Genomic DNA, 12,662 nt, shown 5'->3' with positions numbered 1-12,662 from the left:
TTTATCTGTTATGACTGTGATGTAAATGTGTCTATGTGTAGGGGGGTGGGGGGATTGGGGCTGGGGATATGTCAGTTTGTGTTGTGGATTATATTTTCACGCTGATAGTAGGAACTATCTAGAATATAGATTCAAGCACCTCTCTGCCTTATACACTAGATGATACTATAGTACACTTCACATAGTAGTATCACATAGAGAACTTACTATAGCATCCCCACACCCACCATCACTATCATCCCTCCACATCCAAACACTTCAGATAGCAAACCACAACCAGCCCCATATCAACTCAAGTCTACAAACAAGCAAGCAACCAATGAACCCACCCATTCATTCATTGATTCCTAATCATCATCATCATCATCATCATCATCATCAATAACAATAACCTGATGATGCCGATGCGGAGGCTGATGCGAAGGCAGAGGCAGAGGTGGAGGCGGCGTCCCCGTCTCCGACCTCCTCTCCGCGCTCTTGGCCCGATAATTCGGATGCATGCGCTTCATATGCAGATTAAGATTCCACGTGCGTGAGAAGCCCTTTCCGTGACGCGAGCATGTCTGGATCGGACACACGATGTCGTTCTTTCGATGCTCGCCTTTGCCTTTGGGTTGGGACGGATCCTCGCCGTCTTCTGGTGCGGTGCTGTTCGCCCGCGAGGTCGAGCCTCGTTTGCTGGAGGTGGGGCGGGAGCGTGGCTTTTGGCTTGAGGGCCGGGAACGGGAGGAGGGGGGTGGTGGTGGTGGTGGTGGTAGTTCAGGTTGAGGTGGAGGTGAGGGTTTGGACTCAGGCTGAGGCTGAGGCTGGACTGGCTTGGATTCGGACGCGGATTCGGATTCATCTTCATGTTCATGATCATGTTCGGAGTTAGGTTCGGGGGCAGGTGCTGCATCAGGCTCGGATTCGCTTTCGGCGTATTTCCAGATTTTGGTATCATCGTCGTGCGTCTGTTGGAGGTTGCCTTCTTTGAGGATATGGAAGGCCATGTCCTCGCCGAAGAGATTGGCGCATCGTTGCGCGGTCCGCATTACCACGGCGGGTGGCCAGCCTGTCATCGCAGCGACGCCTAGCACCTCGCTCCAGTCGCGGATTCCAAGACGGAGTCGACTGTCGGATCGACGTTCGTCGCTGTTGACTGAGGCGCTTCGCGAGCGGGAGGAGGAGTCGGACCGTTCACTTCTCGAGGGGGCATCGCTCGTGGTATGTGCGCTGGGGGAGCGGGTGCCGCTTGAGCTGCTTCCCAGCAACACGGAGGCAAGTCGCGTGCGCTTTCGTCCTCGCGATTGGCTTCTTTCTCGTCTGCGGTCGACCTTCCTCTTCTTGGGCGATGAGCCTGAGCCGGTGCTCCCGGTGGAGTCACTTAGCCACTCGTCTGCGTCGCTGTCATCTGCCATGGCGCCGCCCTTGCGGGCACGGTGAAGGCCCATAAGAAGGTCGTCGAGCTGGTTGAGGACATTGCGGGTTAATGGGCGGAGCTGGCGATAGGATTTCTCGTCGTCGGCTTGGACGACGGGGCGTAATGGGGTGTCGTTGGCGAGTTCTCGCTCGCTTTCCCCCGCCGTGCTTTCGTCTTGGGTCTCGGGTTGGGATGCTGAGGTTTTGCGCTGATGCGAGGCATAGTTCCTGACTCTGGGCTCCCAGTCTCGGGCCATGAACCTCTCTTTCGCGGTTTTGAGCATGACCGCCATGACGGATTCCTCTAGTTCCGCACTTGGTCGAGGATCCGGCTGCATCTTGAAAGCCCAAAGGTCGTCGCGACGGCCCCTGAGACGTTCCTCGCCTGGTCGGGGCACTTCATCGGAGGGAAGAGGCCATGCGGTCCAGCGGCGTGGAGGGAGAAACCCGTCTGTTTCAGACGACGTTTTCGACTTCATCTTCGTCGCTCGCTTTGCCATCTCGATCGCCCGGATCCGGAGCGCGTAGGCATTGTACAGATGGGCCGCCAGGTCCCTGGCCCGGATATCGTCCAGAGCTCGAGCGTTTTGTCTGTCTCTGGCAGTCAGCGTTCGCCACGTAGACTCCGCGCCGGGGAACCGGTTGGGACGGTAAGGAGGCGGGCTGCCCGCGGCGTGTAGATTTCTTGCGCTGCGCTTCAAGGCCTGCGTCTCCGGGGACTGGGAGATGAGGCTGTCGCCAGATCCATCCTCATCGCTGTCGATGTAGGTGGCGTCTTGGTCGGACAAGTCGTCGTCGTCGTTGTTCACGAAGAGTGCCCCGTCATCTTCCATGTCCAGGTCGAAGTCATCCCGGTCATAGTCCGCCCCGGACTGAGACTCCGGATAGGGTTCCAGATCATCAGCGACATCAACGTCACCGCCATCTTGACTGGCAGACCCCCCAAAGAGGGATCTATATGGCTGTGCTGACTGCGGCGGGGGTTGAAGTGTTGCGATTGGCTGCTCGAGATCGAGGACATGCCTCAGTATATCTGCAGAACAGGCGCAAGCTGTTCTGGTAATATTAAGCACATATAGCGAGCTCTAAAAGTGTCATATGTGCCTCCCAGGTCGAGAATGAGCGGTGCTGTTTAAACAACCTCGATCTATATGACGGGTTCGGTGGACTCGGTGTTTATCAGAGTTTGCGCTGGCGACAGGAGCTTTCGCGTCATAAACCTGGGCATTATAGCCTGTCGGATTTTTAAGTCTTCTTACAGTCACCTCCAGACCGGGTGATCTTGCAGACCGTCAGATTTCCAGAGAGAATGGGCGATGGGGAGATCTGGAATGCCGGTGGATCGAAGACGAAAAAGTTGATGGCACGTGACCCGATACAGGTCGAGTCGGCGCCGGCACGTGTTTGGGATTGGATGGCTGCTAAATTGCCTAGTGGGTTTGAGATGGAAATGGGTCTGGCAGGTGGATTCGCGTGGGAATGTATTTTCTTGGGGGGGGTTTTTTTTTTCTCTAGAGATGGGGTGTTTTTGGGGAGGGGAATGGGATATGTTTCAAGTGCTTCAATTTCACCGGTTCATACTACGTACTGTTGATCCCCGAACCCCAAATTCCGTGATTGATTTTTCGCATTTACATCGATATTTTCCGCACAGATAGTAGGTAGACGTGTAGACCACTCTAGGAGAACTGCATGCTATGGATAAATACAATGTTTGTTTCAAAGAAGACGCCGGTACAGAAAATGCTTCCAAATCCCAACAAGGATATCATTCTATTGTCACAGAAAAGCCAACTTTTATGTGCCTCTACTTTATTTCTGGCCACCTCCCTTCTCGAGCTTTCTCCGCTTGGACCGCAGCTTGGCGGCCTCATCGGACTGCTTCTTGTTCGAGTACATCATCTTCTCGAGCAGCTTCCGCTTCTTGCGGCTCATCATCATCTTCTGTCTCTCCAGCTCCTCCTCCTCCTTGCGCTTCTTCGAAGCGACCTTCTTGGCCTGCGAGGACTTCTTCTTGGCGGCTTCGCCGCTGCCGCCGCCCGACGAGAAGGGAAGACCGGCTGCCTCGGCCTCGAGCTCCTTCTGGTGCTGTGTGCGGGCGGATTCCTCTTCGTCCTCGGATTCGGACACGGCCTCGTCGTCGAGTCCGTCGAGGTCGGCGTCTTCCTCTTCATCCTCCTCACTTCCACTCTCATCATCGTCCGTCTCAGCAACGTCCATGCCGCCGTTGATGTCCTCGTCGCTCTCAGCCTCGGATTCTTCCTCGACAGCGACCTTCTTCTCGTCGGAAGCCTCCTCCATCTCCTCATCGCTGTCTTCCTCGTCCAGCTCGGCCTCTCCATCCTCTTCCTGCTCAGCCAAGCTGGCGCGGGGGTCGTAGCCGTTCTTGGTAGGCTTGACCCACGGGCTCAGATGGGGAGGGAGAGTCTCGCCGGGGGCGTAGAGGTCGGCGCGGAGGAGCTTGCCGTCGTTGATGCAGTCCCAGACCCACTGGGGCTGAACGTAGGTTCTACCAGGAATGCGAGTTCCAGGTCTCACCTTCTGGGCAGCTCCATCGGTAGAAGCGGCAGGAATGGCGGGCAGCGCCGACTCGGGCAAAGGAGGCCGGTCGACGATCTGGTGGGTGATCCGGGTGTCGCTCTCGTCATGGGTGAACGCTCCGCCACCAAGAACAACGTCCCAGCCGATTCTGGAGCAGCCAAAAGCGCGGAGGATAAACTCCAGGGGTGCCTTGGGCGCCTCACGGGAGATGTAGAAGACAAAAGGCGCGAACAAAGATCCGGCCTGTTCTCCGCTCAGGTCGGGCTGGGGAAGTGTGTCGGCCTCGGGGGCAGCGGGCTCGAACTTATCAATGGCATCAGAGGCTTCCTCGGTGGTCTCCACGGGCTGCTCCTCTTTCGTCTTATCCAGGCCTGCCGTCTTGATGACTTTGTCAACCTTGGCCTGCACCTCGCGAGAGACTTCCTGGTTGGAGGACTTGCTGGCCTTGCTGGCTTCAACAGCCTTGGGGGCTTCACCGACAGTGCGACCCTCCAGAGTGAAGGCCGCCAACTCAGCACCGTTCTCGTCGCTGCGGGTATCGAACTTGGGGGGGTAACGGAGACCGAGGGTCGAGTACAGACGGTAGTTGACGAATCCCAGCAGAGTCGTGTAGAAATCGACGAAGGTGGCCATGATACGGTAGTCGACGTCGCCGTTGACGCGCTGCACGAAGCGGTAGGGAACAAGCCACATGATGTCCTGACCCTGGATGGTCGCCTGGTAGTAGATACCCTTGATCGACAGGAAAGATTTGCGGAGGGAGTTGGTGGTGATCAGGTAGTGCAGGAACTCGTGGGTGACCCGCTGGCAGAGAGCGATGGTCTTGGGAGGAACGTGGGCCGAGGAGGGGAGGCTGGCAAAGAGGAAAAGGAGAGACAAGGCATCGTCAAGGTCTCTCAGAGCATCAACGAACGTCGGGTAACGCTCCTTGATGATGTGGTCCAGAGTGAGTTGCGGCGCATGGTTCTTCTCGAAACGGGACGCATCGCCAACATCTCCACGTCCGAGGGAACGGGCAATCTTCTTGGCGACGGACTTCTGGTCGCGGAATTTTCTGAGAAGGGGTTCGTGCAGGAGGAACTGGATATCTTTCGTGTAGTAGAAAGTGGTGTTGGGCGTCGAAGTTTTCGAGGCCTTCTTCTTGTTCCGAGGCTCACGGGGATAGATTCCTGTTTGCGATACGAGATTTCATTAGCATTATGAAAGGATCTCAGAGCAGGAGCGACAACACAGATGCAGTCGCTCCAGACGATGCGAGAGACATAGACATACCCTTGAAGATACATAGTCGACGGAAATCCGGGAGGGAAATCTGAAGTTTGCGCACCGCCTGGGTTCTGGTGATGTAGTTTTTGGCCTGGCCAGAGGTTCCTGCAAAGCGAAAAATTGTCAGCCTGGAATGATCGCCATGAACAGAAGGCAGTATATACCCTTCTTCTTGATCTTAGCCATCTTTGCGACGGGGTTGTGGGTTGATGCAGGATTTGCGGGTTGGATTGAAGACTGGAGAAAGTCCCGATAACCAGGAAAAATCTCGATAAGTTTTTTTTTTCTTTTGATTTTCCGGAACAGCAGCTCGGCGTGGTCTGTGCACGGCGGAAAAGGAAAGGGCGCGGAGTCTTGGCACGTGCGGCCAACCGGACAGCTGGAGGCCGCAGCGCCGCAGCACCGCAGCACCGCAGCATCTCCTCCCCTCCCCCAGCATCCCTCCTCGGACGGGCATGCTTTGAATCTTGACCGTGTCCACACCAGCATGGGGGTCGATCGCAGGAAGGCAGCCGTCTTTGGCGGCGCTCTAGCCCTGCGACTGCTTCTCTTGGTGCTGTTCCCCTCCCTCCCCGACCTGCTGACGGGCAGGGTCGAGGTTTCAACGCCAGTCACCAGCTTCAAAAGACGTGAGTTCAGCCTCGGGATGGACTGGTGGGTATCGAACTAATGCAATGCTGTCTAGTGCAAGAAGGCCTTTTTCTATACACGCGCAATGTCTCTCCCTATGACGGAGGCGTCTTCCACCAGGTATGGCCGGACCACTGGCCCCTCAACCGTTCCCTCTATCTGACGAGCTAAGGCACCGCTACTCCTCCCCCTCTTTTCGCTCCTACCGAACTCTCAATCCTTTCCTCTACCGACAGCAGTATTCTACGCCTTGATCGACCTTGTGAATGCGAACGCGTTGGTCACGATATCGGACTCTGGGCAGGCGGTCTCGGGGCGATTCTACTCGGCGTTGCGGAAGCACATCAGATGGGATGGTGTGTCAATAGCAGCATGGTACGGGGTGATGTATCAATCATATTTGGTGCATTGCGTCGCTAACGCAGTCAGGTTCCTGTTCAACCCCTTCACCGTCGCAACATGTCTCGGCCGGTCAACCGGAGTGTTTACCACTACTGGGATCTTGTACGCCTTTGCAAACGCCGCCACTGGGAACAGCTTGAACGCGATGCTTGCTCTGGGGCTGGCGTCTTACCTGTCCATATACCCAGCGCTTCTCTTCCCCCCTCTTGTTCTCCTCTGCCACGACCAGCAAGTTCAAACGACCAAGGCACCCTCGGGGGCTGCATTATACGCTGTTCGACATTTCGCAGTTTTTGCGACCAGCATCGCCGGCCTCCTCGGGATCTCCGCCTTGCTAATCGGCGACATTTACACCTTCATGTCTGCGACGTACGGGTTCCAATTGCTCGTCCCTGACCTGACCCCCAACGTGGGCCTGTGGTGGTACTTCTTCATCGAGATCTTCGACTCATTCCGGGAATTCTTCCTCGGGGTCTTCTGGCTCCATCTAGCCGCCTACATGGGCGGCCTGACCGTGCGCCTGCGTCGACAGCCTTTGTTCGTGCTCACCTCACTCCTGGGGATTTTCGCCATCTTCAAGCCTTACCCCAGCATCTCCGATGCGTCCTTGTACTTCGCCCTCCTCCCCCTTTACCGCCACCTCTTCCCCCGTGAGTACCCCGCCATCCCGATCCTAGGTCCAACTAACATCTCCCAAGTGATGCGATACACCTTCTTTGCCATCTCCGCCCTCCTCTACGCCACTCTTCTAGGACCCGCCTTCTACCACCTCTGGATCTACGCGGGGTCCGGCAACGCGAACTTCTTCTACGCCATCACCCTCGTATGGAGTCTCGGCCTCTCCATCCTCCTAGCCGACACCATCTTCGCCGCTCTCCGCGACGAATGGGAGCACGATAATCCTGAATTGCGAGGCAAGGAAGCCAGACAAGTGTAATTTATCTAGTTCCCCCCCCTCAACTCAATCCAATATATAAAATAAAATATCAAGATAAAGATACGAAACCCAACCGACCTGTTCTGTCCATCCTATCTCCACCCCAAACAAATAAATTTCAAACATACGGCCCCCCATCCAACCGCACAGACATAATCCTATAATCCGCCTCCTTAACCATCCCATTCCTCAACCGTCTCGGCCGCGGACTACTCTCGTCCGTCACCAGCCCCAGCGCCTCATACAGTCTCTGCGCCGACACATTCGCCTTAAACACCGTCAACATAGCCTTCTCCATCCCGATCCGTCGCCCAATCTCCATCATGGACGCGAGAAGCCGTCGGCCGATTCCCTGTCCCCGCATCGACGGCGTGACGTGCACCTCGTAGCAGTAGATCACCTCCAGACCATCTTCGTAGGTGATCATGAATGAGAGGAATCCGAGGATATCTCCCTCCTCCTCCTCTTCTTCTTCTTCCTCTTTTCTCCCTCCTTCTTTTTTCTCTTTTTCGCCTTCTCCTCCTTTTTGTTTTTCTTTCTCAGTAGTGGCACGGTCAGAACCAGCATCGCCGTCAGCACGATCCTGCGTCTGAACACGCCGCACAACCAAATACTTCATATCCGGCAACTTCATCTCCCTCCGCTTCTTGGTCGGGGACCACCCGACCGAGGAGTCGCGGTAGGCGTCCGCGGAGGTGAGGGAGATGAGGTCGAAGCATTGGGTTAGGTCGTGCGGGGGGAGGGTGGATGCGGAGGAGATGGAGATATTGTATGTAGGAGTTAGGGTTGGTGCGGTGGGTGGTGGGGTGGGTTGGGGGGTGGTGGGAGGGGTTTGGAGGGGGGTTGTTGGTGTTAGTACTTGTGCTTGTACTCGTGCTGCTGCTGGTGCCAGTTCCGGTCTTTCCGGTGAAGGAGAGAAGATGCGCCGGGACATAAGCATTGACGAATTGGTCGATTGGGAGGGCGTTGGTGCGTTCGACCAGGGGGAGGAGATGGGTGTCTGTGTTTGTTAGTGTTATTTTCTGGATGGAAGGACTGGGTTGGGTTGGGTTGGGTGGGGATGAGTTAACTAGGGGGTGGGAGGAGAAGGATGGTGTAGGGAGTTTATTTTAATATCTTCTTTGTTGGAGATGATTGATTGGTTGACTGGATAAAGAAACATAACATAACATAACTTACAATCCTCCTCATCATGCTTGTCCTGACTCCTGGTGTGCGCTCGCGAGACCTGGGCTTGGCGGTTGGGATCGCGTTTCCGGCGCGTGGTCTTGGATATCCGGCCTTCTTGGACGGAGGATGACATGTTGTAGTTGTGATTGAGACTGGGTTTCAACGCGCGTGGTAGATAGAGGTTGTATGGGGATTCCCTAGTCTTTAGAGGGATTATGGAATATGGATAGTGAGGAGCGACCTATATATAGTTACTGTCTGTCACTGTAGAATAATAGATAGAGATAGACAGACAGGCAGTGGAAAGTTGTGGGAAGCAGGGGATTGGTTGAGAGAAAGGGCCGGGTGGGGGCTGTCAACGGCGGTCCGTCGTGCTAGGCCGAAAGGGGACGGACTAGGCGGTCTACAGCATAGTATTCTATGAGGTGGTTGTTACTATATCTATCCCTTCATAAGACTGGAGTCCGTAATGGCTGTAGGTTATATGCTACAGCACTGTCGATGCCTTCTCTCTAATGCTCTCTGCAATGGAAATAGAATGCAAGTGTGTAAGGAAAAACCCCCACTCAATTGATCTAAACATACTATTCACGATGAAAACGACCGACTAAATCCACCAACGAAAAGCATGTAAAACCTTAGCAGTCTAACCCGAAAACAAGCAACGAAACCCGCAGACGAAAAGTACACAGAAAGTCCAGACCCCAATCTCCCCGGTCAAACGATGCGCAACGACCCTGGTGCTGGTGCACCCTCTTCCGGGACGTTACTCAACTGCCAACCGCAATGGCGGCACTCCGGCTTGAACCCGTCCCTCGCCTCCGCCTGGAGATATAGCCCTACGCACTTGTAATGAAAGAAAGCCTCGCAGCTCTGACACTGCGCATCCAACGGGGGCAGGTTAGGGCCAGCTTTCCCTTTACAGATCGCACACCTAGTACCTTCCGGGCAAGCATCGCCTGCGACATGGGCGATTTCGCAGATCTGCTTCTCCCACTTCCAATCACAGTGCGGACAACTGGGGGGCTTCCCCTCCCCTTCGGCCGCATGCAAGATTCCATCTGCGCATGCCAGGTGGAAGAACTTACGGCAATGCTGGCACTGGGCATCCAGGGGGGGTAGGTTGTTGCCCGCTCTGCCACGACACGCATAGCAATGGGCCAGGCGAGGACACTCGGAGGGGCCGAGCTCCCACAACGTGCAGAGCATCCGGGTCCGACACACCTCGCAGGAGACCGTGTGGGAAGAAGAAGACCCGTTGGAAGATCCGTGGGAATGCCGGTGGGATGAGCGCCGGTGTGAAGAGCTGTGGGTCCGGTGGTACTTCTGGCGATGCCGGTGGGAACCAGACCCGTGCCCTTCGCGAACGGTCTCGACCCCGGCGGCGTATTTGATTATGCCTGGCAGTTGTCCGGCGGCGCTATCGCTACCGACCTTCTTCTTGGAGCCCGAAGAACCCTTGTAGTCGACTCCGGACGCGAATCGAAGGAATTTCGGCATTTTCTCCGCTGCCGCTAGGCGCTTTTCTTGGGTCGAGGAAGGCATTGTATTGTTAGTAGACTTTGGAGTTGTCTGTGATGTTAATGAAAAGTGGCTGCGGCTTGCGTCGTAACTACTTCTCGGAGCTGGGGCTGGCGAGGCAGTTGAGCGTGCAGATGTTGTGAGAGATGGGGGCAGGTTGGGCTGTATTTATAGAAGTTCATTTTGACGAAGGGAGGGGATTGTCAGAAAGTATTGGAGTCGCAGCCTGGCCGAGTATGAAGGACTTTGTCTGGTGAAATGGTGGGAGAATGGCCCGTTGAGATTGGGATGGTATAGACCTGCAGGAAAGACTCCATAGTGTGCGAAACAGGCTCAGGGAGTCTGGATCAAGGAGACAAAGAGTAGGAGTGTCTGAAGGAAACAAACACGACCAGCCGAAGTAGAGAAGGCAGGAACCGGAGACGTAAGGCGCTTCTGTCTTCGGGGTCGATAAATCCCTTGAGCCTTGAGACAGACTCAAATGGATCTGTTGTCATCGGAACCAGTCAAGAGGAGAACGTCAATCATTGCAATAGTAACTTGATGGCAAGGCAAATGTAGTGACAAGTAGGTACACTCCCTTAGCCCTGAAAGGCGGGAATATCCTCCAATACAAAGGGACCATAGGCCTTGACTACCTCTTCAATCCTCCGAGAGCATTCTTTGAGGCACTGTAACAAACCCCATTGTCTGTCGTTTCATGTCTGTCGTTTCCAAAGTTGTAATTCTAGTGCCAGAGACCCTTGGACCAGTAGGACAACCAGAACCACCAGAACCACCATGCTATCTCAAAGCCCACAGTATGTATCCATTGCTCGTCCACGACAGATGTGGGTAGCCAGATTACGACAGGGGTCTCCCTTCTTGTCTTCATCCTCCTCCTTGTCCGTCTCTCAATCTTGCTTAAGAGTTTGTATCCAAATTACGCACAGGAGGCACCGCCATGATGAATAATAAATGACCCCTCAATATATAACCCCCAACTATATATAATCGAAAGCCGTAAAAGCAACTATCTAGTATCTACGAGCTTTCTCTCAGCTTGACAGCAAACTCTTCGGCCCGTCGCTCGGCCTCTTCGGCTCCCAGATCCCCGAAGATATCAATACCCCAGCGGAAGGGATAGTTGTAGCGCGTGTTGCGATCCAGACTGTCGATGGCTTCGATATCGGCGTCGGAGAGGATGAAGTCTGCATTTGTGTGAGATTTTCTATCTAGTCAAAGGGTAATGGTACTTAAAGAGGGCATGGGCGTACCTTGGAAGTTGCTCTGGATGCGCGAGGGGGTGACACTCTTTGGCAGGACGGCCGTGCCACGTTGGACGGCCCATGAGATCAGGACCTGGGCGGGGTCCTTGTTCAACTTCTGGGCGATTTCCTGGATCTTCGGGTCGTCGACGACACTGTGTATTGGTTAGTGGGTAATTGTGGATGTCAAATATTTGGGGGGGGTGCGTACCGTGGGAGTTCGTAGATGTTGTTGCCGAGGGGGCTGTACGCGACAGGGAGAATGTTCTATATGACAGTTAGCGATTACCGCCGTATGGATCCAACAAAGAGAACACGGACCTTGTCCTTCAGGTATTGAGTAAGCTTCGGCTGTAGCAAGTAGGGATGCGCCTCGATCTGGTTCGCCGCGGGAGGGATCCTCGCGGTCTTGAGCAGCTCGTTGATCTTCTCGACGGTGAAGTTGCTCACACCAATGCTCCGAACCTTGCCGGCATCGACGAGCTTTTCCAAGGCTTTCCACGTCTCGGAAACGGGCACATCCGCGAGCTGGAAGCGCTTGGTGACCGGGTCTAGGGGTGGCTCGAAGGTGTTCCTGTACTCAAACGCGACGGGCCAGTGGATCTGATTCGTCAGTATGGGATACAAAGACTTGTACAGACCGACGTACCAAGTACAGATCGAGGTAGTCCGTCTGCAGTTCTTTGAGAGTCTTGTTGACGGCCTCTTCCACGTTCTCGGGATGGTGGTGGGTGTTCCATAGCTTGCTGGTGATCTAACAAAGAGAAAAGGTGTCAGTCGCGTGTCAAGGTACCAGAGTGTTTGGTAGGCCAGAAATTGGACCGCTTGACTCAAAAGGTTTCTCCACAAGCTCCTAGTCCGGTAGGTGCCTATTTCCGTGGACAATAGGAGCAACTAACAAAGATCTCACTACGCGGAACTCCCGACTTCTTCCAGCCGTTTCCAACCTCGGATTCGTTGCGGTAGATGGCGGCGGCATCGATGTGGCGATATCCCCCGCGCAGGGCGGCTTCGACGGCATCCTCGACCTCATGGGGCTGGGAGAGCTAGGATTGTTGTTATTAGGTGGCCTTTGTCTCGAGGAATTGTTCGCGTACCCATGTGCCCAGACCAACGGCGGGGATCTCGTATCCCGAGTTGAGCTTGTAGGTGCGTCCCAAAGACATGTTAGAGTTGAACTTGGTGTGGTGGATTTCTAAATCTCTAAATCGCAAGAGTATGAAGTTGAGAAGACAATAATGGGGAGTCGAGTCTACTTGAAGGAGAGTGAGGGGATCGCGGATTACCCCTCATCGGGGAAGATCCCGTCCGCGTCATTGCGATGCCGAATCACCTTCACGGACGATTGGTGGCCAACAGCCTCTAGCCGCGTCTCGTCGTCAACTCATCGGCTTGGACGATTGCGCGATGCTCCAGGGTCCCCACTTTGGCTCGCAGAATAAATAGCATCGCCGCGGCTCTATACTTCCCTGCCATGGCGGCATTGGGAGTTATTATTGCTTGATCATGGCAAAGTATCTCTGGGAAAAGAAGAGTCTCCAACAAGACGG

General features: G+C 54.8%; 6 protein-coding genes across 6 annotated transcripts; 1 reads left to right on the top strand and 5 right to left on the bottom strand.

The window, feature by feature from the left end:
* Positions 1 to 187: 187 nt before the first annotated feature.
* On the bottom strand, positions 188 to 2,231 carry BO70DRAFT_378750 (uncharacterized protein; the record flags this gene model as incomplete). Its single annotated transcript, XM_025545291.1, has 1 exon — positions 188 to 2,231. The coding sequence occupies one exon, from the start codon at positions 2,229 to 2,231 to the stop codon at positions 348 to 350; it is 1,884 nt and encodes a 627-aa protein (XP_025400635.1). The 3' UTR covers positions 188 to 347.
* A 793-nt stretch (positions 2,232 to 3,024) lies between these two features.
* Positions 3,025 to 5,434, bottom strand: nop7 (mRNA-binding ribosome synthesis protein NOP7). Its single transcript, XM_025541004.1, has 3 exons — positions 5,370 to 5,434; positions 5,212 to 5,310; positions 3,025 to 5,108 (listed from the first exon to the last, which is right to left on the bottom strand). Exons 1-3 carry the CDS (start codon positions 5,389 to 5,391, stop codon positions 3,211 to 3,213), a joined length of 2,019 nt encoding a protein of 672 aa, XP_025400634.1. The 5' UTR covers positions 5,392 to 5,434; the 3' UTR covers positions 3,025 to 3,210.
* Positions 5,435 to 5,641: 207 nt separating this feature from the next.
* On the top strand, positions 5,642 to 7,177 carry BO70DRAFT_312394 (GPI-anchor transamidase subunit GAB1; the record flags this gene model as incomplete). Its single annotated transcript, XM_025540210.1, has 5 exons — positions 5,642 to 5,834; positions 5,891 to 5,955; positions 6,008 to 6,210; positions 6,265 to 6,887; positions 6,936 to 7,177. Exons 1-5 carry the CDS (start codon positions 5,693 to 5,695, stop codon positions 7,172 to 7,174), a joined length of 1,272 nt encoding a protein of 423 aa, XP_025400633.1. The 5' UTR covers positions 5,642 to 5,692.
* BO70DRAFT_378747 (N-terminal L-serine N(alpha)-acetyltransferase NAT4) lies at positions 7,169 to 8,622 on the bottom strand. The gene is made up of 2 exons (XM_025545290.1): positions 8,354 to 8,622; positions 7,169 to 8,174 (listed from the first exon to the last, which is right to left on the bottom strand). Exons 1-2 carry the CDS (start codon positions 8,366 to 8,368, stop codon positions 7,293 to 7,295), a joined length of 897 nt encoding a protein of 298 aa, XP_025400632.1. The 5' UTR covers positions 8,369 to 8,622; the 3' UTR covers positions 7,169 to 7,292.
* Positions 8,623 to 9,061: 439 nt separating this feature from the next.
* Positions 9,062 to 9,889, bottom strand: BO70DRAFT_395205 (uncharacterized protein; the record flags this gene model as incomplete). The annotated part of the gene is made up of 1 exon (XM_025546519.1): positions 9,062 to 9,889. The coding sequence occupies one exon, from the start codon at positions 9,887 to 9,889 to the stop codon at positions 9,062 to 9,064; it is 828 nt and encodes a 275-aa protein (XP_025400631.1).
* A 511-nt stretch (positions 9,890 to 10,400) lies between these two features.
* BO70DRAFT_428149 (aldo/keto reductase) lies at positions 10,401 to 12,384 on the bottom strand. Its single transcript, XM_025547946.1, has 7 exons — positions 12,210 to 12,384; positions 12,012 to 12,158; positions 11,762 to 11,866; positions 11,434 to 11,715; positions 11,324 to 11,379; positions 11,122 to 11,267; positions 10,401 to 11,055 (listed from the first exon to the last, which is right to left on the bottom strand). The coding sequence occupies exons 1-7, from the start codon at positions 12,276 to 12,278 to the stop codon at positions 10,889 to 10,891; spliced, it is 972 nt and encodes a 323-aa protein (XP_025400630.1). The 5' UTR covers positions 12,279 to 12,384; the 3' UTR covers positions 10,401 to 10,888.
* Positions 12,385 to 12,662: the final 278 nt, after the last annotated feature.

This window comes from Aspergillus heteromorphus, assembly GCF_003184545.1.
Source record: "Aspergillus heteromorphus CBS 117.55 chromosome Unknown BO70scaffold_8, whole genome shotgun sequence".
In the NCBI taxonomy this organism is placed as follows: domain Eukaryota; kingdom Fungi; phylum Ascomycota; class Eurotiomycetes; order Eurotiales; family Aspergillaceae; genus Aspergillus; species Aspergillus heteromorphus.
The sequence above is the reverse complement of the archived record's forward strand: the minus strand, read 5'-3'. Positions and strand labels throughout refer to the sequence as shown.

What these genes read in the sequence shown, in the direction of transcription:
- BO70DRAFT_428149 (XM_025547946.1), bottom strand. Translation starts at nt 12,278, where the DNA reads ATGTCTTTGGGACGCACCTACAAGCTCAACTCGGGATACGAGATCCCC. An exon ending in CCGTTGGTCTGGGCACATGG is followed by an intron (nt 12,159 to 12,209) that starts GTACGCGAACAA and finishes CAACAATCCTAG; the next exon opens with CTCTCCCAGCCCCATGAGGT. An exon ending in CATCCAGAGCAACTTCCAAG is followed by an intron (nt 11,056 to 11,121) that starts GTACGCCCATGC and finishes ACACAAATGCAG; the next exon opens with ACTTCATCCTCTCCGACGCC.
- nop7 (XM_025541004.1), bottom strand. Translation starts at nt 5,391, where the DNA reads ATGGCTAAGATCAAGAAGAAGG. An exon ending in GGCTAAGATCAAGAAGAAGG is followed by an intron (nt 5,311 to 5,369) that starts GTATATACTGCC and finishes TTCGCTTTGCAG; the next exon opens with GAACCTCTGGCCAGGCCAAA. An exon ending in TCGACTATGTATCTTCAAGG is followed by an intron (nt 5,109 to 5,211) that starts GTATGTCTATGT and finishes TATCGCAAACAG; the next exon opens with GAATCTATCCCCGTGAGCCT.